General features: G+C 35.5%; 2 protein-coding genes across 2 annotated transcripts in view; both read right to left on the reverse strand.

Annotated features, from left to right (window-relative positions):
• The window catches only part of LOC126973880 (zinc finger protein 271-like), a 37,418-nt gene extending 27,531 nt beyond the window's left edge, over positions 1-9,887 (reverse strand). The window contains exon 1 of the mRNA XM_050821243.1: positions 7,294-9,887. Within this exon, the coding sequence (XP_050677200.1) occupies positions 7,294-8,449 (1,156 nt within the window). The 5' untranslated portion in view covers positions 8,450-9,887. The remainder of the gene's footprint in view (positions 1-7,293) is intronic.
• Positions 9,888-22,707: 12,820 nt separating this feature from the next.
• LOC126973896 (uncharacterized) lies at positions 22,708-23,552 on the reverse strand. The gene has a single exon (XM_050821267.1). The coding sequence runs from the start codon at positions 23,482-23,484 to the stop codon at positions 22,708-22,710; it is 777 nt and encodes a 258-aa protein (XP_050677224.1). The 5' UTR covers positions 23,485-23,552.
• Positions 23,553-27,509: the final 3,957 nt, after the last annotated feature.

Below are 27,509 nucleotides of genomic sequence, written 5' to 3' on the forward strand. Positions count from 1 at the left end.
TTAATCCGGCTTAGATTGAATCAGTTGCTTAAAACGTAGTGTAACGTTTCGCTAGGCGGCAGTGTAAGTCCATCCATCAACTTAACTCGGAACCTGGCTGACAGATAAAGGAAGCTCCGGCAGCAAGAAAAACCCAACAAAAGCGGTCTAAATCAAGTGGGCCCGTAAAAAAGAATTTTACCTCTAAGTAAAGTTCGATCCATTTATTTTGTAAATCTTAGGATCACTTATTAAACATAAAATCACAAAATACAGCCATCTGGCAGGTGCTCTTGAAAAGTTTTTAACCAATATCTCGGAAACTATGCACTTGAGGGCAAATAATATACAGTCCATTAAAGTAGAATATATAATTTGGAATCATTTATTTCATGTAACCTCCTGTGTAGGATTCGACTTTCTTGTACATAGCACGTGTTTGTGTTTTACTTAAGAAATTTCATTATAGATTGCATTATTTTTTTTGTTTTATTGTGTGCCTGTGTGTGGGTGTGTGAACTGTGGCTTTGGCTAGGCGAATGATCAAAAAGAAAAAGAGAAATAGATGGACTCGATTCTGTCAAAGCATATCTCCCCAGACTATTTGCGGATATCTATTTAAAGGCACTTTTTACTTTATTTCATTAGTATTATTTAAAATTAGTGCAGCAATGAAGGCTTTTTTATTTATTTATTTGATGCAACACTAAGAATAACGTACTCCAGGGCGAAAATATACTCTCTGTCGTTGGTCACTTCCATTTTGACATTACCCTATTATTACACCTCTTTTCTGAAGTTCAATCTCTATGCACTCGAGAAAATTTTAGCCGAGCTCGACGGTGGGTTCGTTATTGCCGGGCCTGTTCTCTTGGAGTCAGGTTCTGTTCAGCAAGTCTCCGTCTGAAGGTATTTGAACTTGAAGATCACTTGGCATTAGTCACGCAGACTTTGTTGGACTTGAACTGCTTTGAGGCGGCAATTTTGCAGAACAGTAAGTTGAATGTAACGATCATCTGCAGTTGATGTAGCCCTGCCTGTACCTGGACGGCGTTCGAATGCTCCAGTCTCTAGGTATCGTCAGTAAACCAGTTGGTAGCAAGAGCGAGATGTGAAGAATTTTACAAACCAAATAAGTCGAGTTGCATTTGCTCGAATCATTTCCTCGTGGTTGATTTATATATCACCAATAAAAGATTTAAGCGTATAAAAATTTAATAAAACTTTTTTAACTTTAAAAGTATTAAAATTTCTTTCAAATTCAATATTTGTCAATTTAGTCAAATTGACGCACGTACAAAAGTCCAATAAGGCATATTTATAATTTGATCAAAGCTGTCATACCAAGATATGTTAGTGTCCGCTTACACTACAAATTCCAAAAAGATACCCTGGAAAAGATTTCTATGTCTCAAAGATAAATTTTAACAAATTAAACTTATTTCAGGGAATTTAACATTTTAATAACCAGTTTCCCGAATTATTTTATGTAGATAAAATATTGTATTTGAGTGTTTGTTTCTCTTATTATACCTAAACATTATAGTAAACTTAACTAATTACATCCAAATCCATTTAGAACGTTAACAAGTAAGAAACATGTACACATAAACCAATAAGTAAACATAAAAACTTTCGCGTTTATGATATGAGTGTGGTTTTTTATTGAAACTGTAAAAATCCTCTAAAGGTATCTTGATCAGAAAATAGGGACAGACTGGCAAACGTAAAACTTATAGCAACCCTCTTTTTCGTTAGGGTTTAAAAAAAAAGTCGTGTGGCACTCGGGGACTGCCGCGGTAAAGCTATTGCATAGCATTTTTTATCAACTTATGCAATTATAATTATTTATTTATTTTATTTAGGCAGTTTTTTTATATTAATTCAAGTTACACTTTTTGAGCGTGGTGACCGATAGCAAATCAATTTTTTTTCTTTTATTAAATAAATGAGAAGTTAATATTGTTCAAAATATTTTCATTATCTTACAATACATGTAGGAATATTTATCATTGAAATTATAGGTTTATGGCAACTGAAATAAGAAACATAAGTTTCAGACTTGATATCTTCTAAATATCTGGATAATACCGCGTTAATGGTGGTCCCATATTTTGTTGTGGATCATTATTCATTTTCAAATTCAATATTTTCGAAAGAAAAGTTGTCAACCTGGGACCTTCTGCACAAAAAGCATACGTGATCACCGCGTTTCCACGGCAACTCTAATGGCCGTGGCGAAATATATATATATACTTACATCTAGTAAGTGGGGTGTTAGGTTATTTTCGTTACGGAATTTCTGGATTCAGTCTCCACGCTCAAAGCCCGCGATAGAAGCTATGCAATAGCTTAAAATACTAAACTGTTACTACACTGATGTCACTGTCTAAATTCAAAATACGATCCTTAAACTGAAAAGATTGTTTACATTGCTGCCTATTGACCAATAACATTTTAAACAACTGGAGTAATCGCAGAAATGTATAGAATTAGCATTCGAAGCTTATTATCGTGTCATTTGTGGCATGTACAATGACATTCTATAGATATGGACAATGCACCTCATACAAAATCAAAGCCGAAATATGGCATATGCCACAAATGACACCATAATAACCTTCGACTGCTATGTCTATACATTTCTGCGTTTACTGCAGTTGTTTAAATTATTATTGGTCAATAGGCAGCAATGTAAACACTATTTAAGTTTCAGCTGCGCATTTAGAATTTAGAACCCGAATTGGAAAGCGACATCAGTGGAGTAGCAGTTAGGTATTTTTTTTAATCCAGACGAAAAAGTGGGTTGCTATAAGTTTTACGTTCGTCCGTCTGTCCCCTTTTACGATCAAGATCTGTTCAGTCGGAGGTTTATTACGTTTTTAATCAAAAATCACACTCATATTATAAAGGGGAATGTTTGTATGTTTATTTATTGACTTGTGTTTAAATTTGTTAGTTCTTTACGTTCTAAAGATATTTGGATTTAATAAGTTAAGGTTAACCTTTAACGAGAGAAACTAATACTCATATATAACATTTTTATTTGCATAAAATAATTAGTAAAACTGGTTATTTAAATGTTTATGTCCTTGAATTAAATTAAATTTGTATTTTAGACTTAGATATCTTTTCCAGGATATCTTTTTGGTATATGTAGTGTGATCGGACATCAACATTTATTTGTATGACAGCTTTTGTCAAATTTTAAATGTGAAATATAAATATGCTTATTTGGTTTGTAAATTTCTTCACATCTCTCTCTTGCTACCAACTGGCGCCAATTATCTTTCATTATCTCGTGTACGGGAAAGCTGAAAAATATTAGCTTTACCATATTTGATCTTATGTAAGCGATCACGTGATCGCTTACATAAGAACGTTCTTGTAAGCTGTTCACATTACACAAAATATAATATTTGTAATCATTGTTCACCTAAAGCCTACCTTTTAAAAAATTTTAACAAAAAAAACAACTGACTACAAAAACACTATTGTTCCAAAGCAATAGATATAATATGCACTAAAAAGTATAAAAAAAATAATTGCATATTTTTATACAATCTAATTAATAAATCTAATTCTAGTAACATGGAACATGGAAGCACCAGCTTTCAAATAAAAAATGAATTATCAAAATCGAAAGTTCTGAGGTAATAAGCATAAAAAAAACATACCAACGAATTATGAACCTCAACCTTTTTTGAAGTCAGTTAAAAAAAAACGGCTATTGTTTTAATTTTTGATTGTGTCCTTTCATCTGTCTCATTCTGACAAGCGGGTCTTGTCTGAATACTTGTCAATAATTAATACCGTATTTAATGAAAAAATATTCGTTTTATTAAATTACATACGCTTTTTGCATGTCAATCTTATATACTTAAATAAAATAACCTTACCGATGTTATCATCGACTCATGTCACAAAATCTTTTTTTGAGTCGTTAATGTAATGTTATTTTAGGAATTTTTAAAGGCACACTTAGGCTTGTTGATTGACACACAGTTGACACACGACTAAGGACTAAGGAGAAAAGTGTGCTTACATTGTCTTTAAGCACACTTTTGCCGTTCCACTCTCAGACTGCGAATGATATGTCCATGTATAGAGTATAGAATGTCATTGGTGTTGTCATATTATTATTATGACTAGAATTACCCCTTACGGAATTAAATCGTATGACATAATGTCAGATACTCAACAGATGATTTTGAATGTAAATGAATTAAACATAATAATGAAAAGCATGTTATGAGAATTAAACATTTATTATAGGACCATAACATAACAAAATATTTTCATTAAAATCACTTATTATAATATACTACACTCAGTTTTGTAATAATTATCAGGAAATATATTGTGTTATTTCTATTCACATGTATTTATTTTCTTTAAAATATGTATAAAAACTATGTAGTATATTACTAGATAGATACAAAAACAAAATATCATAATCTCGGAGTGCCGCCGGCAGCGGAGTCATGCCCAAGAGCTGAGCTATCGGTGACAGGGCCGTAGACAGAGGTATCTGTATTTGATCTTTGAGCCAATCGCTTAGCGAGAACCTTTTGATTTTCAACGTCTCGTCGATCATCTCGTTAGCCAAGTCATAGTACTTACTTGTCCTTCTCAGCTTTCATGAGTTCATATGGGATAGTGATTTCGACGAGGACAGCCTGGCAACGGGATCGGTTAACCACCAAATTACCATGCTTATACAGGCGACAATAATCTTGTCCGTGATGACAGACAATTTCCAAGAACCGGAACGAATTATTATTGTTATTAACCACGTTTTTAAACGACTTCAAAAAGAAGGAGGTTCTCAATTCGACGGTAATCCTTTTTATGTTTCTTACCTCAGAACTTTCGTCTGGGTGAACCAATTTTGATGATCCTTTTTTTTCACTTGAAAGCGGGTGCTTCCCGTGTTGTCCGGTCCCATTTTAATTTGGTCGAATTCTGACAGTGGCATCCATGAGAAAACCATATAAGCCTAAAATTTGCATTAAGTATGTGTGCGACAAATGGAAGCATTTGTCATGACTAAGTTCTAATTTGAGTGTTTTAATTAATTTGAGTCATTTACCGTAACGTCGTTATGCTCAAGTAATTGTGGTGGTCGAATATGATGATCATTGGAACCCCTTAACGGCTTACTTACTTTACGCCTTATCTGAGGCAGAATTTCTAACAGTCTGTAATCGTATTGCAATGCATAACTTAACGTTTGTTTTATTATCAATCACAGGAAAACGTACAAATGTCTTTCAAATTTCCTTACTCCATACAAAATATACCGTTGTAAACTAGGATGCCGCAGTCACTCGTCGTACAACTTCGCTGCGGCGTATTTTTTTTTATGGAATAGGAGTACTAACGAGCGTACGGGTCACCTGTTGTTAAGTGATCACCGCCGCCCAAAATCTCTTGCAACACCAAAAGAATCATAGGAGTACGCGCTTTTTTTGAAGGTACCCATGTCGAATCGTCCCTGAAACACCGCATATTTGAATATATTAAAATATTTGAGCGAACCGAGGTAAACTAAGTCTGTGTACAAAAACAAAACTAATCCAAACAAAAACAATAAAAAGAATCTTTTGGAATTTGGCGCCATATTTAAACATGAGTTTTTAAATAAATATAAATAGCGCGTGCTAATTTAGAATAATTTGTAAATCATGTTTGTTTTTAATTATAATAATTGAATCAAGTCGAAATTCAAAATTCTGTCTCGACAGTATGCCTAGAAAATTTTGAAAGCTTTCAGAGTTCAAAAATTTTTCCAACAATGGCCGAGAAACAATTTAACACAGAAATCAATTGGAGTCACCCGGTGGGAGCTCCGCTCAGTTTTGCTTCACTCAATTATTAATACTAATAATAAATACCTGCTCTATGTTATTTTTAATAAAATTGAATAAAATAAGGTTTAAAATGAATCTACCCTAATACTTATATAACCCCTTAATAACCCTATAACTTGGGTAAAACTATATGTTATGGCAACATTTTGGTCGTCACTGTTTTATGTTATTTTTTTTATAACGACAAATTTACTGAAAATAGGTGACTATGGATCAAAAATCATTACTCTTGGAAAGAATATTTCATACTAAATTTATTTGATATGAGCTTGTCACAAATTATATTGAAAACGTTAGGCGAAAAGCAATACTTACGTGTGGAAGCTAGCTCCTGGACTTTTACATTCACTACGGGTTTGACAACCAGACACACAGCACCCAATCATGGCCTTAACTTTTATAAGTTGAAAGGCATCTGTAGATATCTCACACCAAATAGATTTCAAAACAATAAAATAACAAAAACTATACGCAAGCTCGATGACATGACAGATCTACACTAAAAACTTCTTTCGCGGCACTGAACACTTCTTGGTGATGGGGATAAAATGTTAAAATCGCGTTAGGACACGTGACCTTGAAAACTCGTAAGACATTGAAATTATGGATGAAAGATTATTTTTCAGGGAGACATTTTTTATGAAAAATAATTGTAATAGTTCTGAAGTGTTAATTTTTTATTGTTATATACGTAATGAATGAATATTGTTTTTAACCACATAAATGCTAGTACTTTTATACTGATAAATAAAGCAATTCGTTTGAAATTATTCCGTAACCATTCCAAAATATTCAGAAATGCACAAAATTAATTTTAAGTTTTCACTTCTGCCTGCACTCCCGGAGTGCAACCCGTTATTTTTTTCATATAAAATTCAATATAATGTGTTTAATACCTACTCTACTCAATATATTATGTTTTTAGGGACAAAGCGTTTGATGGTTAAATAAAACAACTGCTGACGATTCTTGAATAATATGTGGAATATATTTTTCGATTTAGGTACACTATTTACAAAATCCTTATAACTTTTAGCCAATTACAATTCTTAATGTAAAAATTATTTACATATTTAGAAATTACACACCAATGCCAAAAAAGCTTACATTTTGTCCAATAGTTAAAAGTTTTATTTAATTAGAATTAAGAATAGTATCCCGCACGCAGTCATTCTGTGAAGTCGTGTAACGCGGAGTATCTGCACGATTTTATGACTTGATGTACAGTATTATTAAACGGTTCTTATCAGAGGTAATATTACGTTTTTTTTTATATATATATAAGAGGGGGCAAACGGGCAAGAGGCTCACGGGATGGGGAGAGGTGAGACAACCGCCCATGGTCATCCGCAACATGTGTCAAGAGATGCATTGCCGGCCCTTAAGGTTGGTTATGCTCTTTTCTTGAACGTCCCTAAGTCGTATCTGTTCGGAGAACCACAGCCGGTAATTGATTGAATTCTATGGTGTGACTGCAGTTGGCCATTTTGATTAAAGGCTTTACCACAAATATTACAAGAATATGGCTTTTCATCAGTGTGTAATCTATTATGTACCTTTAAATTTTGCTTAAGCCTGAAACTCTTACCGCATTCACTACAAGAATATGGCTTTTCACCAGTGTGTATTCTATTGTGTATCTTCAAATCGCCAGATCTATAGAAGCTCTTACTACATTCATTACAAGAATATGGCTTTTCACTAGTATGTTTTCTGTTGTGTGCCTTTAAATGCTGCTTTAGCCTGAAACCCATACCGCATTCATCACAAGAATATGGCCTTTCACCAGTATGCACTCTATTGTGTCTCTTCAAATCATCAGATCGATTGTAGCTCTTAGCACATTCTTTACAAGAATATGGCTTTTCACCAGTATGTATTTTATGGTGTGATTGTAAATGACTAATTTGACTGAAGCTCTTACCACATTCTTTACAAGAATACGGCTTTTCATTAGTGTGTATTCTATTGTGTATCTCTAAATTTTGCTTAACTCTGAAACTCTTCCCACATTCGTTACAAGAATATGGCTTTTCTCCACTGTGTTTTCTGTTGTGTATCTTCAATTCACCAGATTGATTGAAGCTGTTACCACATTCTTTACAAGAATATGGCTTTACACCAGTATGTTTTCTGTTATGTACCTTTAAATTTTGTATAAGTCTGAAACTCTTACCGCAAACATTACAAGAATATGGCCTTTCACCACTGTGTATTCTATTGTGTATGGTTAAATCATCAGATCTATGGAAGCTCTTACCACACGCATCACAAGAATATGGCATTTCACCAGTATGTATTCTATTGTGTATCTTCAAACCACGAGATTGACTGAAGCTCTTACCACACTCTTTACAAGAATATGGCTTCTCACCAGTATGTATTGTATAGTGTCTCTTCAAATCATCAGATCGATTGAAGCTCTTATCACATACTTTACAACAATATGGCTTTTCACCAGTATGCATTCTATTGTGTCTCTGGAAAACATCAGATCTATTGAAGCTCTTTCCACATTCTTTACAAGAATAAAACTTTTCACCAGTATGTATTCTATTATTTGACTTTATATCTCTAGTTTTATAGTATTGTTTCATTATACAATTTTTTTTGTTTATGTTTATATCGTGCTTGATGCTTGCTCCAACTGTAAGATAAAATATATTACTTTTCTATTCCTATAATATAGGTAGATTTATATTCATAGGTTGTAAGTATCTATAATTGGTATGTTGTAGTACTTAGTCTGACCATAAATATTGTTACAATTAAAAAAACAACAAAATATTACATTTGAATTTGGAAACTATCATTTTTATATGATTGTTCATTGAGTTTCCTCAATTTGGCGCCAATGCAATGTACAGTATTTTGCGATATTATAATGGAGCGGGGTAAAAAGAGAATCGAATCGCTGCGATTACATTAAAACTTACACAAAGTAGATATGGAGTCAAATGCAATTTGTAAAACTCTCTATACGTTTGGTATTAGTAAAATATTTGTGTATCGGGCTATTAATAGGTATGACCTCTGTTTGTGACAGAAAAAGATCTGGCCGTCCACGTTGAGTTCGTACGAAAAAGGTGGTTAAAGCAGTAAGGGAAAGAATTCGAATAAATCCGGTCCGAAAGCAAAAATTTTATCGCGGGAAATGAAGATAGCTCCTAGAACCATGTCTCGTATTTTAAAAGATGACTTAGGACTTACAGCCTATAAAAGACATACTGGTCATTTTTTAACTGATAATTTAAAATATAATAGGGTGGTAAAAGCGAAACAGCTACTGAAGCGGTATGCAAAGGGAGGTCACAGAGCAACATTTAAACAAACAAAATGACCATATTTATGCTCAAAGCGCTAAGGAAGCTTCCCAATTAGTCGGAAGAGTGAAACGTGGGCACTGTCCGACTTCAGTGATGGTCAATAACCAAGAATGGTCCTTCCAGCAAGACTCGGCACCGGATCATAAATCTCGGTCAACACAGTCTTGATTGGAAACGAACGTTTCGGACTTAATCAGAAGTGAAGACTGGCCGTCGCCTAGTCTCTTTCTTAATCCACTGGAATATGATTTATGGTCAGTTTTAGAGAGTACGGTTTGCTCTAAACGCCATGATAATTTGGAGTTCCTAAAACAATCCGTACGATCGGCAGTGAAGAATTTTCCCATCGAAAGAGTGCGTGCTTTTATTGACAACTGATCTCAACGTTTAAAGGACTGTATTGCAGCCAATAGAGACCACTTCGAATAAGCTGGTTATATTTTAAATTGTTTTATATTAATGTATTAAACTAACTCACTGTAAAAGTGATAAATGTTACTATAGAAAACATTTTTTTTTCTTTGTTTCAGTATTTATGCCAACACTAGGTATAGTTAATAAGTGAATTGAATTTGTACATGCGACAGGTCACTGTACACCCACAATATAGCTCAGCGGGCCTACCATGAACTCTTATAGCGATTCAATTGACAACCTAAAATGAACTGCTTTGCTATTTCGCACCACGACGTGATTAGAGCTATCTAATTTAGGTTGACGTCAAATCAACTGATTAAATCGCAATGATGTCAATTGAATGTCAAAAATTTGTTATTATTATTAATTAATTTATTATTAATTTAATTTAATTATTATTAATTATATTATATTATTAATTAAATTATTATTATAATTAATTATTATATTATTTAAATTTTAATTTAATTGAATCGCAAACTGATTTTGTTCGTTCATTCGTTCGTACCATGAGGTAATATTTCAACCTAAACCTGTGTCAAAGTGAGCGGTAAAAAAGTTGCTACTGAATCGTGTTGTTAATAACTTAAAAAATAGAGTAAACATACAGAAAAGGAAAATTTTATTGATGAAAGATGAGATGAGAATACTTTATTGGACTTTTTTGTAAAACAAAATACTTAAAATAAAAACCCGAAATGAAAATACTAAGGACGAGGCAGTAAGGGCCGGGCTATAGCCAGTTCGCAAGAACGAATAAAAAAATGTACTCTGTGCTCCTGTCAAATCAATTAGCGTTCATAAATCATAACTCGTTATTTCTAAAGCTAAATTCTATGGTTCTATCTTAACCCTTTATCCCCCCTAAGCCCTGGTTCTTTCCTAAAAAAAAACAAAATATATTTTTCACTTCTGTCATCATACGACTTCGCTTGGGATTTGTCTGTTCCCGAGTATTTTTGGCCAAGATCCGGGTAAGGGACCATTCTATATATGAATGTGGCCTTGAGGAAGGTACTACTTGAACATATTTTTTTCTATTGCCCTAAATTGTCAATTTCTTTATATGACCTTCTACCGAAGGATATCCCTCGCCCCATGAACATCCCTTTTCTTCTTACTTTATGCCATTCCCCTTTCATAAAGATTCTTTATAAATTTATTTCCCGCAATAATATTCAATTGTAATTTATATCCTCCATACTTTCAACGCTTCTATTAGGCACATATTCCCACTTACAAGGTAATTAATATTATGGGTTTTTATTACTAACCGTATCAACTCTTGTTGCCTATTCTTCAGTTGACAAAAACAAAACAGCTCTTCATATACTTCAATCAGCTAAATTAAAATAATAAATCTCTCCACCTTGACGGTGGCCGAAACGTCCACATTCAGTCGACGGAGCCATTTAATATAAAAAAAACTCGTAATTTTTACGAAAACAACTAAGCAAACATTTGATTTGTAATTCAAAGAAATATATTTATTTAGATTACTATTACAAACTACTAAGTACAAAAAAGGGCTTAATGGTTTATAATTTGACGAAAGTTGATGGTAGGCCCTCTGGTGTGGTACGTTCGACTTTTATTTAATAACCCCCGAACATTACAAAAACATATTACACATGTAATTATTGGAAAATGTATAATATAGCATAGCTGATTGTGATTAAGTGAGATTTGTCTAATGGCAACATCATTCAGTTTTCTTAGAATAGAATTCCAGATATTTGCTTCTTCGTGTTCTTGGCAAGAAATTATTTTATCTATTTCAAGATTATTAACTTTTTCTGATTTATGAATGTTCTTCAATTGTATTTTTAAAACATGGTAACCATGAACAATGCTGCATGAAACTTAACATACAGCAAATCTTTTATCTGTGTTTATAATATATAATACCGATATATATTGTACACTTACACATAGAATATATATCAGCATTTTGAATCAATATTTTCCTGTGCTGAGATTTAGTTTTACTAAAAAATTACTATTACAAAGCCATTCTATAACCTATTTGGACATATGGAATTCAGCTCTGGGAATCGGCAAACACAAGTAACATAGAAATACTGGAGAAGTACAAAGAAAAACAATCAGAAACATGCTTAATATTCCTTGGCATGTTAACAACAAACTGATGTACGCAGACATAAAACTGGAAACCATTAAGCAAGAAATAGAAAAGTACAGTAAGAGCTACCAGTTTAGACATAACAGTCATATAAACAAACTTGCTTTTCAACTTCAGGGCCTTAAATTCACTAGGCTGAAGCACCACAGTATTCAAGGATTGGCAGCAAGATTTGTTGACAAGAATTGAGAGACTTCTCATCGGAAAAGCCTCTCCTAATCATAACGCAATAAAATACAATCATTTGCAGACAGCTTAATGGATCATTGTTGAAAGACATATTGCCAAGACACAGAATACAAAAAGAAAAAAAAATTACACCATAATCTCACCATTCTTATTCTCCAACCTCACAAAGTTTACATTGACCTGTTTACTACTGAGCTGGTTGACTGATACATCACATTCTGATTGTTCTTGTGGCATCATATCTAAATGCCACTCTGTAGTCCAGCCTGTAATTTTAAATATCAATGAATAACTGAAGACTCACCTGTGGTACTTGATTTTTTTTTTGTGGAAGAGGAGGAACAACGAGCGTACGGGTCACCTGATGATAAGCGATCACCGCCACCCACATTCTCCTGCAACAAGCATGAATCAAGTCGAACAGGGGAGTGTTATCGAAGGGCAACGATACTTCAAATGTTATGATCATTATTCTAAACACTAACCCTGCCATATCACAACATTCTGTTGACATCACAACATTCATGTAATGTCATAGTATATATATTTAGGTTACAATTTATTTAAGAATATATTATATAAATACTGATTGACAGCTGTCTACTGTCACTCAGCAAAAGTAATATTATAAAATATTTTACTGATTTCAGATAAAAGGAGATTGTACTAAACAAAATATGATTGTAAAGTCATTACCTGGTAACTCATGCTCTACTACATCTATTTCGTCTTTACATTCTTCTTTGATAAATAACTTGTCTTGTATGTCAGACGATGACATTATATTCATTGGAGATTCCACCTCTGTAGGAAAATTAGGCAGAGGCAAGATAGCTGAAAATTTAAATTAATATTTGTGTAAAATCTTAGTATCATGTCGCAGGCATAGGGTGACAGGGGAAGGGAGGGAGGATGGTAGGGAAGATGTCCTCTCTCCCCTGGCACCACTCCCATGAAAAGGTAATGCATCATTCTCTTGATAACCAATTAATGTAACCTAACCTCAAAACAGATAAGAGTTGCTTTGAAGGCTCATATTAAAAAAAAACACATAAAGGGATCCCCTTCCACATAACCTGTCCATGTAGGGGTATGTCTCAAGTATGAAGATCGCTTCGATCACTTTTACATTCTAAGTTATTATAGCATCTTATACACACCCACAATAACTAAGTACACAAACTTTCTTCTAAGCACATTTTATGGGTTGTTATAAAAGCAAACAAACAATAATATATCGAAAACGGCACCCTGGATGTGAGAGAGAGAGAGAAAATATGCATTATTATCAGAGATCCAAAATCATACCAGTGGGAGGCTACTTTGTACAGGATGCCGGCTAGATTATTGGTACCAGAACGGCGCCTATTTCTGCCGAGAAGCATTAGTGTGTTTCAGTCTAAGGGTGCCATAGTTAGTGAAATTACTGAGCAAATGATACTTAACATCTTATGTCTCAAGGTGATGAGCGCAATTGTAGTGCTGATCAGAAATTTGTTATTTTTTAAGAATCCTGAGTGGCACTGAATTGTAATGGGCAGGGTGTATCAATTACCATCAGCTGAACGTCCAGCTCCTCTTGTCCCTTATTTTCTCTTGAAATAATCTACCACTTTTAATATCATTTACATCTCAACTTCTGCAACACAATAGTAAATCCAACCCAATATTTTATATTTTTATTTATATACTAGCTGACCCAATCGACGTTGTTCTGTATATAATAAATAAAATAATGTTTTTATATGAATCTGTCAGTAATATATCATAACATCAAAAATTACTTCGTAAAATATACACCCTGCTGTCGTAATGAAATTGTTTCACAGCAGAACTGTCACACTGTGTGTCCATAAATTCTCTCATAGAAATTATGTATGGACACATCAAAGTAAAAACAAATTTGTTGTTTTTATTTAATTAAGCAGCATTTTCCTATTTATTCACCTTTTAAACCTTCTCTGGACTTCCACAAATAATTACAGACCAAAATTAGCCAAATCGGTCCAGCCATTCTCGAGTTTTAGCGAGACTAAGGAACAGCAATTCATTTTTATATATATAGATTATAAGAATCTGTGGAACAATAGGTAGTTGTTGTTGTTGTGACTGTTGTCACTGAACAGTCTCACCACTGTATACCCAGTTTGATCCTCACAAGCCAACCAATGTGTTTTCCAATATGTATGTAAATTCTACACTTCACAAGATCAGAAATGTTCTTGTAAATCTTCTGTTATTAAAATAGAGTTTATAGGCAATGTTGATTATTACATAGCATCCAGTGCCTGTATGAATCCTTTACATCCAAAAAATAAATTAAATAGTCAGTTATTATTGACTGACATCCAGACTTATGCCCAAATACTGAAATGTCTTTCAAGTTCTTAAGTGATGGACACAATTAAAAAACTCAATAGGGAGATAAATACATATATATATAAAAAAAATTAAAGCTTAAAAATAAAAAAGCTCCTTTATTTCTGTCTAGTATCTTGGAGGAACTGGTCTGGATCATATTCAGAAGTGATTTGTGTGCCATGTGGCTTTTAGTGCCAGTAAAGCCTTAAAATTTCTTCTTGCAAAGGCTGGCCATCTTTAAAATGACCACTTTGGATGAACATATAGAACTTCTGGATCTTCTGTTTACTTATAAACTATTGAGCGGCTGCCGCAAATTGCTAAATAAATTTAGTCTAAGAGTTGGACCAGTAAGAATTCCACATAAGCCTATTACTCCACTCTGTTGAACAATCCTAGGTACCAATTCCTCAGTCCCATGATTAAGTAAAATTTTAAATTCTTATAGCGTAGCTGATATACATACATATTTGCCAAATTCCGCAAGACCATTTGCTGCATCATTGGTAATGTTTAATAATGTTATAATTGAAAAATGAATGTAACTGTTTATAACTATGTAACCTACTCATTTATTAAAAAAAATGTTTATTTCGTAACTTATTCTACATAATACCTAAAATTAATTATTTCTGTGCATGCTGTGTTTATTTGTAAGTAATGACTACATTTAGTTCCTAGTTTTTAGTTCTACTTTTTATATTTGTGTGTATTATTGTAAGTGATTGTAAATAAACCTAATAAATAAATCAATAAAACAGCTAACTGTCAGCTAATTTACATCAAATCAAATTTGATTGAAATTTAAGAATTTGTCTGGATGTTGAAACAAGTGACAATATTGAAAACATTCTGAAATTACCTTGTTTATAATTGTCTTCCTTTTTGATATATTTGTCATTCTCCATCTTGATGATGTAAGCCGCACACAAATAGTCTAGCTAAATTAATAGGTCTCCATTTATATTTGAAGACAATCTTGAAATTTTAACTATTTTAGCGCAATTTATTGGTATGTTCCTAAAATAAACAGTTTTTTTTACAATAAATCAGTTATAAGTCACTAAATAGACAGCTCACTGCTCATCAGTCATCACCAAATGACATCACATTCAACATACCTAGAGCAAGTATATGACATTCAAGGTAACAGACAACTACAAGTTTTTTTTTTCAGGTGCAGAGGCTGTCTGGTTGAGGAAATAAGTGATAAAAAGGCTTGGAAATATGAAATCACTCTGAGAAGTGTGCAAACGTGATCGGAAAGTTCTGAATTTCTGGAATTCAAATATTTTTATTCAAAATAGGATGTGACATCACTTATTCAAAGTCAAAAACTACCACCCATTCCAATGAACGAGCTGGTCTAGTTGGACTGACCTACCATACTTTACAAAGTTATTGTTGTAATTATCATAGTACCCTATATGATTTTAGTGAATCAAAAGGAAGCTATTTTGAACACAGGATTCTGTGATTAATATTAAGATATCGTGCGGACCTGTAGGGGGAGACCTTTTTCGAGCAGTGGTCGCCTACCGACTGATAATTGATATGATGATGAAGATTTTCATGATATGTAGGTGTTAGGTGAATTCTAATTATTAATTAAGTTAGAATCACTGCTATGATTTTTTCTGTTTTTATTGTAATACTTACTTGACCCCGACATCACCAATATGACTATCATCGGCGATTTTAATTTACCAACATTAGAATGGATTTACTGCAATTAAAAATAAAACAAGTGCTTGGATAAGGTGGAAAAATACCAAAACATAGCTGATAAGAATATTTTTAATATCTACAGACCAAGATTTAAAACTGTTTCTAAAAAATGTATCACAATGGTTGATCATAATATTCGTGAAAATATAAATTACTTTTGAAGATTTAAACCTAAAATCAAGCTCGCAAATACCTGACAGGATCATATATGATAATATTACTACAAAAGACCCCCAGGAAATATGCCTTCTTCTTTCTAACTTCTTCCACTCTGTTTTCGCACCATCAAGCCTTGATATAGATGATACTATACCCATGTCAAATAATGCGTCCGAAACAATTATTAATAGGTAGAACATCTTCCCTACTAGCGTTCTAGCACGCGGCCGCTAGTAAGTAGAAAATCTTCCCTACTAGCGTTGTATCGTGCAGGTTCAGCGCGCCGTCGCTAGTAAGTAGAACATCTTCCCTACTAGCGTTGCACCGTGCAGGTTTAGCGCGCGGCCACGAGTAAGTAGAAGATATTCCCTACTAGCGTGAAGTTCTACTTGAAGTGAAACTTAATTACAACAAAATTTTAATTTCAAATAAAAATTTAACTATTAAAATTTTTTACAAAGACGAAATTTTTAGAGAACACATTGTTATTTAGAGAACACATTAGTATAATAATATACGTGGGTAACACTGAAAATGTTTAGAACTGGCCAGTTACAAACATTGCTTATGAAAAGTTTTTTTGAATTTCAATTTTAGAACTCTTTGGTAATCTAATGTAGTATATTGCATTCATTTGTAATTTTTGTGAATTGGCGGCAAATCTGAAACTCTTGTTACCCGTGAAAATGAACCAAACGCGAGAAAATTTTCGGCCAATGATTTATTATGACTTTCGTTGTGGGCTTACTCAACAACAAAGCTATGATAGGCTGCGATTAGCATTTCTTAATGAAGCCCCACCTCGTGCCACTATTTACAATTGGTTTAACGGGTTTTAGCGTGGATGTAGCAATCTCAATGATGATCCGCGTCAGGGACGTCCTTTAACAGTGACTACTGTAGATAACATAAGTGCTGTGCGACGCATGACAGTGGAAGATAAGAGAGTGACCTATCAGCAGATACGGGCAAGCCTAGGCGTTGGAATAAGACAAGTTCAAAAAATATTACACGAACATTAAGGCGTCAGGAAGCTTTGTACCAGATGGATTCCCCATACTTTAACAGACGACCAGACACACCTTCGCATGGACTGGTTTCGCCAAATGTTAGATAAGTTCAACAGCGTTGACTCAAATGCTGTATTTGACATCGTGACAGGTGATGAAAGCTAGATATTCTTTACAAGAATATGGGCTTTTCACCACTGTGTATTCTGTTGTGTATCTTCAATTCTCCACATCGATGAAAGCTTTTACTACATTGCTTACAAGAATATGGCTTTTCACCAGTATGTATTCTCTGGTGTGATTTTAAATAAATTATTTGTTTAAAGCTTCTACCACACACCATACAAGAATACGGCTTTTCATCAGTGTGTATTACATTGTGTGCGTTTAAATTTTGCTTGCGGCTAAAACACTTACCACATTCTTTACAAGAATATGACTTTTAACCACTGTGTATTCTGTTGTGTATCTTCAAATTACCAGATTGACTGAAGTTCTTACCACATTCCTTACAAGAATATGGCTTTTCACCGGTATGTATTCTAATATTATACTTCAAATCACTAGTTTGATAGTATTGTTTCATTATACATATTTTTTGTTTCTGTTTATATTGTGCTTCATGCATGCTTCTAACTGTAAGATAAAATATATTATTATATTTAAATATATAATAGCTGACATATCGTTTATAAGTGAACTGAAGTTGTACATATGACAGGTCACTGGACAGTCACAATAAAGTTCTGGTGAGGAACGCTCGACTTTTTTTTAATAACCCCGAACATTACAAAAACATATTAGAACATGTAATTGTTGAAATATGTTATAGCTTAGTTGATTCTGATAAATTTAGTGCGTTTTGTCTTATGGCAACTTTATTTAGTTTTCTTAGACTTGAATTCCAGATATTTGCTTCTTCGTATTCTTTGTAAGAAATTATTTTATGTATTTAATTAATATAATATTGAATAATTTAGTATAATATTGAATGTTTGTATTTGTTTACACTTACGATTTTCATGTTTCTTTTGAAAGCAAAAAAGAAAAAGAATATATTAAATTGTTTAAATAATTTTACTTCTATCTGGAATCCTCGCACCAATATCTATCCACGCAGCGCCCATAGACGTATATCGAGACTTTATTGAGGATTGTCTAAAAACATTGCCAGTAAAACTAAAAACATTCCCTCTTTTGTTCATCGACTTCACTTTTAAAAATTCTTATTTCAAGAAGACTTGAAGAATTCCGTGAAATAAATACACCTGCATCTGTGCTTCAGTAGACGTTATAGTGGAGTGCTGATTTTTGGTGTTTCAACTATTCCACTGGTGGATATAATAGCACCTAAGGTTCGCTGGTCGGCAGCCACGTGAAGAACCACCTGGAAACGAGATATATCCCAACTTCCTGTTTGAATGGGATCTGAGCAGCAGCAGCCTAGGTACGTGAGCTTATATTGCTGTGAGATATTCTATAATATTGGTGTTTTTCGAGGATTCATCATTACGTACATAACATAATATTTGCGTCGCCATTGCTATGACATTTTTGAAACCTCCTACCGGTTCATCAGTCAGGCTTTAGGAATGATCGCAGAACTTCTACAGCTCTCATAGACATTTTCGACAATTACTTGTGTGCTCGTGATCATGGCCAAGGGTCTGTCATGGTGCTTGACTTTTCGTGCGCCTTGAATCTATCAACATTTCTTTATTTTTCTCAAAAATGAGCGTTTATGGTGTCAAACCTGCGACAGTGAAATGGTATCTCAGTGGCCGTATTCAGCGTGTTCAGCTTCGAGATGATAATGGATACCCATTGCTGTCAGAGCCAATCCAATTAAGCAAAGGAATTCCACAGGGCTGAATTTTGGGACCTTTGCTGTTCATTATATATACTGACGCCGTATGTTCTATACGAATAGAGCAATGTAGTTTTTACACGTATGCAGACGACATATGCTATACATTTCATTTCAACCAGAAAACACTACCGACACAGTAAATAAATTGAATAGGTATCTGAAGCGCATTCATGTGTGGTCCAAGACTAAAACTTTAGTATTAAACCTACGTAAAACAAAATATATGATTTTGGGGTCTAAATTTCAAATAGATAAAATCGTTGCTTCGCAGCCTAATGTAAAAGTTATAGGTACACAAAAAAGATCGCGTGACCAAAGCACGTAATCTAGGAGTGGTAATGGACGATGACTTTAATTTTGAGAAACATGTGATCGGACAGAGTCGGAGAGTTTTTAACCGGCTCAAAATATTATATCGCATTCACCTCTTCTTAAGTATAGACCATCGCACTATACTATGTGACTCTTATCCTATCTTTGTTTAGTAACGGTGATACAATTTATGGATCGAGATTGCTTGAACGTACCGAACAAATTCCAGAAGGTGTAGTGTTTTATTCTGAAATCGTTGGATTATTTCAATATTTGAATGTGATGCGGTACCCCATAGCTGTATACTGTATGTCCAGATCGGTTTAAGAATTGCCTTGTAAAGCAGTACCTTGTTTTCAAGTGAAAGCTGTGACTTACGTCCAATAAGCCAATGCAGTTTGCTTAGTTCGATGCCTAATTGTTTCCTTTTAGTGAAGATGTTTTTACCATGTGAGACGTTTGTCTAGGTGTAGGCCAAGATAACGCACATGCTCCGCTTGAGGGATTGTTACATTATTTAATTGAACGGGAGGACATGTAGCTCTTTTATGGGTAAAAGTCACATTCACTGATTTGGATTCGTTAGCCTTGATTCTCCAATTTCTGAGCCAGGATGATATCTCATTCAGACCACTTTGCAGATAGTAGGATGCAACCGTTGGATCATTGTGTGAAACCATAATGGCGGTATCATCGGCGATAGTGCCAGTTGTTACATGTTCAGGAGTAGGTAAATCTGAAGTATAAAGCACGTAGAGTGTAGGCCCGAGCACACTTCCCTGCGGGACACCGGCTTGGATGCTATGTAAGTTTGATAAAGCTTCGCCACTTTGCACGAGAAAATGTCTGTCTTCAATGTATGACTGGAGGACTTTATAGATAGAATCAGGAAAGGAAGTCTTAATTTTGTAGCGGAGACCTTGGTGCCATACTCGGTCGAAGGTTTGAGATATGTCAAGGAAAGCGCTATTGCAGTATGCATTATCTTCAAGAGATTTCATAATTTTTTTCAGTTAATCTGTGAACTTGGTCGACTGTGGCATGTTTATTGCGGAACCCAAATTGGTGGTCTGGGATAAGTTTCTTATCCTTTATAATAGCATACGTTGAAGGAGCAGAGATTCAAAAATTTTTGAAGGGATCGGTAGTAGACTTATTGGTCTGTAAGACTTTGCTTCTTCCGGTGGTTTGTCCGGCTTCAGGATCATTATGATTTTTGCAACTTTCCATTGAGGTGGGAAGAAATTCAGTCTTACTATAGCATTGAACATTGAGGTGAGGAATGTCAGTCCAGAGTCAGGGAGTTCTTGAAGAATTTTGTTTGTTATTAAGTCATATCCCGGGGATTTTTTACAGTTAGCTTTGTTGATTGTTCTGAAAACTTCTTTTTTAGTAAATTTTTGAAAAGTAACTGATTTATTGGTGTTGTTTATTGTAGGCGTATTGAGATAGTCAGTGACTCTTTTCTCGTGCTCGGGGGTTCCTTCATATGGGTGAGGCTTGAAGACACTTGCTAAATGTTGTGAAAAGATCCTGGCTTTTTCCTCATCTGTGCGTGCCCAGTTCCCTTTATTATTTCTTAGGGGGTGTGATGTAATAGACGATTGTTTCAATTTTCTTGTGGCTCTCCATAGAGAGTAATTTGTGGACGCAGTGGAGTCCAAGGTACTTAGGTAATTTTCGAAATCTCTGTTGCGGTCATCATCCAGAGATCGTTTCACAACTCTTATCATGTGGTTTAATTTTTTGCGTGCTATGGGGCATCTACTTTGCTGCCATTGCTTCCTTGCCTTTCGTTTTTCAGAAATTTTGTCCATGGTGGATTTGTCAACCTGTGTTGCTGGCTTGGTGATATTATTTTTAGGAGTTGCCGTCCAGGCGGTGTCTTGTATACTAGCGTTAAAAAATTCGACAGCAGCTGTGATATCACTTGCTGATTTCAGGATGATGGATTTTTGAAAAGTATTGTCTATTAGTCCTCGAAAAAGTGGCCAGTTAGTTTTATTATTGTGGAGTGTGCATTTAAGTAGTTTTTCTACAGCATTGGTACGTAGTTCTAGAATGATTGGGGAGTGGTCAGATGATAAGTCTAAACAACTAGAGCAAGATATGTTAATTTTCAGGATACCATTTACAACACAAAAGTCAATTAAATCCGGTATCTTTTTAGGGTCAGTTGGCCAATATGTAGGCTGTCCTGTTGACACTACATCTAGTTTATTTGTTTGTATACATTTAAAGAGTTCTCTGCCTCGTGGCAGTATCAATCTAGAGCCCCAGAAGGTATGTTTAGCATTGTAGTCACCTCCCGCAATGAAGCGACTGCCCAGAGACGAGAAAAATTCATCAAAATCGATATCTTTTATAGAGTATCTCGGAGGAACGTAAATTGCTGAAATCACAAAGTCACTAGACCAGTCGTTCACAACGATACTGGTAGCCTGTATGTAGTTTTTAGATATATTTTCATGCATATGGTGTTTGATTTTAGATCTAATAAGTATGGCAGTTCCACCATGAGCTTTGCCGACTGGGTGGTTAGAATTGTATAAGGTATAGCCGTTAATGTTAAGATGACTTTTGGACGTAAAATGAGTTTCCGATATCAGCATTATGTCGATTTCGTTAGACGTCAAGAATATTTTTAACTCTGCTGAGTGGTTTGATAAGCCGTTGGCATTCCAAATACATATTTTAATTGTATTTATCATTAAAAGCCAGCTTAGACGTGATTTCAGCTAACATTTTGGTTATAGTTAGCATTTGGCTCATGAGAGTTTGCATTGTTTCACTTAGGGTTCTAAGGGCAAGTGCAATGCTTTGTGTGTCATCATTATGGTCATTATTGTCTGGATTGACTGCTGTAGCTTGGTTTTGTTTGGCAGCTGCAGCGTATGATTTGGAATTGTGTTTTATATTGTATTGCTCGTGATGAATTATATCGTGTTTAGGTTGATCGGAAACCAGAGTCCTTCTCAAGCGTAGTGGCCCTCCACTTTATTTAACTCTCTGGAGTTCTTTATATACTATGCAGCCCTTGTAGTTGGCCGGGTGGTTCCCTTCACAGAGGACACATTTTACGTCACTGGAGCGTGTTTTTCGGGGACAATCCGAGGTATGGTGCGCCGCCGCGTATTTGACACATCTAGGCCTTCTGTGGCAGAATTTGTGTGTGTGTCCGTATTCCTGGCAGTTGGAACATTGTGGGATCTCCCGTTTTGGTCTTGGGGCTTCAAATATTACCCGACAATGGAGAAGCACTTTGACGTTATATATGTCTTTGTTATTATAGTTTGGATGTAAATCGACATAGAACATATGTAGAAGTTTTTTTTGTTTTTCAGATGTTTGACATCTGGAACATCCAAGACAGGTTTGACAGGTTTAGTTCTTCAAGGGCAGCCTTTAAATCATCGGTGTCTGTAGACGGGTGCATGTGCTTTAGTACAACTCGAAAGCTGCGATTTTGTTTGGGCTGGTATGTAAAGAATTCAGTGTTCCTTTTTTTGAGTTCCTTATAAATGAGGCAGTATGTATCAGATGATTTTGATTGAATTTTGACTCGTTCACCTTGTAGAACTTTAATTACGTAGTCATTACTCGCTACTTCTTCTAACATTTTTGATAATGGTTGCATATTGCTAACTTTGTCCACAAATATGGGGGGTGGTCTGATAGGTTTAGGTGCTGGATTCGCAGTGATTTGGCTTTCGTCGTCGAGTAAATCGAATCTGTTTGATGTTGTGACTGGAGCAACGAGCCAGTAATTTAGTTTAGTTTGCTTTAGAGTACGAGTTTGCGCGTCGGGACTGTTTCTTAGCCTTTTTCTGTTCGTTGACTCTGTCCAGCTAGCTTCTTGGCTTGTGGATTCCGTGGGATCAATAGGAGGATTGGCTTTGACCAGATAGTGACTGTTGTTGGCAGATTCACTAAAAGAGTTTGATCTGGTCTTATTTATTATAAGTCCTTTATGGAAGACTTGTTGTAGAGCAGGTTTGGTTAACGTCGTAGATTTCATGTAACAGCGAGATTCGCCCTCCCCAGAGTACGTAGGGCAGCCTGATCTCTGTTCTAATGAACAGGATTCAGGGAGGGATTCTCCTAAAGGCTTGCCCATGCCTGCTGGTTTTGGTTCACGCCGGGTATTTGATTTCCCCGGTGCCTCCCATATCTGGGGGGCGTTCCCCTATCCACCACCTGGGGACGCGGCTGATGGGAGACCAGAAACTCCTGATCGGTAAGAATTTTAGGCAGAGGTAAGATATCTGAAAATTTTAATTAATATTTCTGTAAAATCGTATCCTGTCCCAGGCGTAGGGGGGTGACAGGGGATGGGAGGGAAGATGTTTGGGAAGATATCCTCTGTCCCCTGGCACCTCAAATTAGTGTAACCTAACTTCAATACAGTTAAAAGGACAAGTAGAAGCCCCGCTTAGCTGGGCTCATATTTAATAAAAAATCAAGGGTATCCCCTTCCATTTTCGCTTTTTATCTGATTTGAGGTTAGAAACATATTTTTGTAATTTCACAAAAAATATGCATTAGCTCTCAATAAGAATGGTAGTATTATGCTCAGATATCCAATATCTATCATTTTTAATATCATTTACATTTCAACTCCTGCTACACAATACTAATCAACAAACAAAACAATACGTAGAACTGTTGTCATGAACAGTCTCACCTCTTTACACCCAGTTTGATCCTCACAAACCACATACCAATGTGTCTTCCAATATGTATGTTAATTCGACACTATACAAGATCATAAATGCTCTTGCAAATGTATTACAATAGAGTATTAGATTATTATAGAGTCTTATTTCTTTCAAACAATAAATTCAATATTATCAAATTCAGTGAGCCGTTTAATACAATGTGTTCTATTACGTGCCCATACATGATTTCATCCTTCCATATCCCTTTTTTACATATTATAGATTCATGTTGTGGTGCACAATATGTATTATTGTGTTCTGGTAAAATTAGGGTGCAAATATAAAAATAGACAGTCATAATAAATCAGATGTCTCAGAGAAGTGGATAGGGTTGTAGCAATGTTTGGTTTATATGTACTTTAAAAAAGGTTGTATTGTAGGCAGCCTATACAACCTATTTCGGTCTCTTAGGCTGACATCTATAGATCATACTCAGTGGTGTGCATAGGATATAGGCAATTAGGCAGTGCCTTCCTCATTAAGAACCTAAATAAATATAACACTAGTGTTAAAGTTGTTTAAGTTTAATGTCTTGTGTGCTAAACAAATAACAGAGTACTAAACAGTGGTCTCATGCCATGTGGCAACAGCAGCAAACAGGAGTTTAATTTGGTTCCGTTATTTTAAAACCAAACTTAGAATGACATAAACTATAATAGGTTTTAGGTTGACCAAATGGTCCTGAAATTATAAACGAAACACCAACAACTTCAATATTTAGACGTCAATACCTAGCGCTGTCGGATTAAAGCACAACTACGACTAGTTAGATCTAGTGTGAGTGCCTACCTTGATTGAAAACCAATGCACGGCCCTGTGCGTACTTAGACTTTACTTACATTAAACTTAGCTGAGTGTTATCATAGCATAATCTTTGATTACGTTTTTATAGTCAATTTACAGCTGATATTATGCTGAGATTAACCAAAGACAGCCTAATGCATAACTCAAGTTCGCGTTTTATCACACTCAGCTAAGTTTTATATAAGACTGAGCAACATCGTTCTTAGACGTTTCTCTATAGATCTCAGCCTTAGTCCTAATTGCCATCATACACAACATTTTCCATACATAGCACAGAAACGGGATAATAATTAAATTGATAAGAACTATAAAGTAAGTACTGTAGTGTGCGAGTCCTCCCTCTTAATTCTTTTCTTCCCGTTACTTCTTTTAATGTTAATTTCATTATCTCTATATAATTATATTACTATTTATTTATTATAAAATATTAGGCCGAAGGCCTACCGTTATTACTTCACTTCATTCTCTATTCTATTAATTCGATAGTCTTCTCTATACTCTTTGGTCTTCTCATTCTCGTCAATATTTAAACATAAAATAAAATATTCATTTACTTTAGCTTGACGGCCAACTATAGAACAATGAGTTCTTGCAGATAAGAACTCCTTGTTACAGTACCTACCTAATTATTGTCTCTTATCATATTGGCTGTATGGGCTTTAGACCCCTTTGCCTGTCCAGATGGACGAACAGAACCAAAAAAAAATGTCTCTTATCACTATTCTAGGGAATAACATAGTGATATGGACAGGTTTGTTACTTACAGTATTCGTATTGACTTTTATGTGAACTATAGAATTTAATTGAAGTGGTTCTGTACTTCGAAGTTTGGACACTGTCTCGATAGTCGATACATTACTTTTTTTAATATATATATACGTCATAATACACTGCATGTATTTATAATAATATAGAATTTATTTAAACTATGTTTTAATGCAAGGGAGTATTTTCTAGAAAAGGACGATATATATATTTGATTTAAATTTTAACTACAACAGAGAATCAGATCAGTTATCACTACAAAGAAATAAGATTAAAATCACAGAACACTTTTACTCTAACGATTATAATTTATATTTACTTTAAAAAATAATAGAAATATGCGACAAAGAGAATATAATCACTATATACGAACTGCGAAACCACTTTAGAGTAAATATGTTCTGTCATTCTGTGTTCGATACTCTATAATATGATCCTACCTTTGGGGCACGGTTTGTTTCCCTTCGGATGACCCTAGTGCCTGCGCTGTTGCAGTAGCCGATGTGATACTGCAGGGCATGGATATTTATATACCAAGCTCTGTAGTACCGATCGGTGGCAGATCACAGCCCTGGTTCGATGCGTCAGTTAAAGCAGCATCTGATTGCAAAAAACAGGCTTATCGAACTTGGGTTGCGGCGCAGGACACAAAGGATCCAAACTGCAAAGTTCTTAAGAGGAAATATAACCGTGGCTCCAGATTTTTTAAGCGGCAAATCGCCCGTGCGAAGTCAATGCACGATGTCAAAATCGGCGAGCAGCTTTCCAGTTACCCGACCGGAACACGCAAGTTCTGGTCGTTGTCGAAAGCTGCTCTTGGTAACTTCAGCCAGCCGTCCATGCCGCCGTTGCACATGAGGAATGACACCCTGGCCCATACGGCAAAAGAGAAAGCCGATCTCCTGTGCGCTCTTTTCGCCTCCAACTCGACTCTTGACGACAACGGAAAAACACCGCCGACCATCCCGCGGTGTCAGAGCTCTATGCCTGAAGTACAGTTCATACAAAAAGCTGTAAGGCGAACTCTGTTTTCGTTGGACGTCAGGAAGTCGAGCGGGCCGGATGGCATTTCTCCAATCGTGCTTAGAACGTTTGCCTCTGAGTTGACGCCGGTGCTAACGCGTTTATTCTGGCACTCTTATTCCAAAGGCGTAGTCCCTGACTCATGGAAGTCAGCCCTTCTCCATCCGATCCAAAAAAAAGGAGACAGTTCGGATCCGGCAAACTACAGTCCGATTGCTATTACCTCTCCTATGCTCTCCTAAATCATGGAGAGCATAATTAGCCGCCAGCTTTTAGTATAGCTAGAGGGTCACCAGTTGATCAACGACCGACAATACGGCTTTCGCCATGGTCGGTCGGCAGGTGATCTTCTGGCATATATGGGCGGCGGCTATTGAAAGCAAGGGGAAGGCCTGGCAGTTAGCCTGGATATAGCAAAGGCCTTTGATCGTGTATGGCACAAGGCGCTCCTCTCAAAACTTCCATCATTTGGGCTTCCCGAGAGCTTATGCAAGTGGACCTACAGCTTCTTCACTGGGCGTAGCATACAAGTAATTGTCGACGGTTTTTGCTCGAATCCCTTGCCCGTGAATGCTGGAGTGCTCCAAGGCTGTGTGCGATCTCCCACGCTGTTTCTTTTGCATATCAATGATATGTTGGACACCTACAATGCAGACACGGGCCATGCAAGTCTCTCTCGGGAAAACGTCGACCAGTGCCGGGAGAAACTTGTGTCTTCTATCGATTCCTCTCTCGAGAGGGTCGCGGAATGGGGTAAACCTTGTCCAATTCAACCCCCAGAAGACTCAAGTTTGCGCGTTCACCACTGAAAAAATCCCCATTTGCCGTATCT

The sequence above is a fragment of the Leptidea sinapis genome, chromosome 2, assembly GCF_905404315.1.
Source record: "Leptidea sinapis chromosome 2, ilLepSina1.1, whole genome shotgun sequence".
In the NCBI taxonomy this organism is placed as follows: domain Eukaryota; kingdom Metazoa; phylum Arthropoda; class Insecta; order Lepidoptera; family Pieridae; genus Leptidea; species Leptidea sinapis.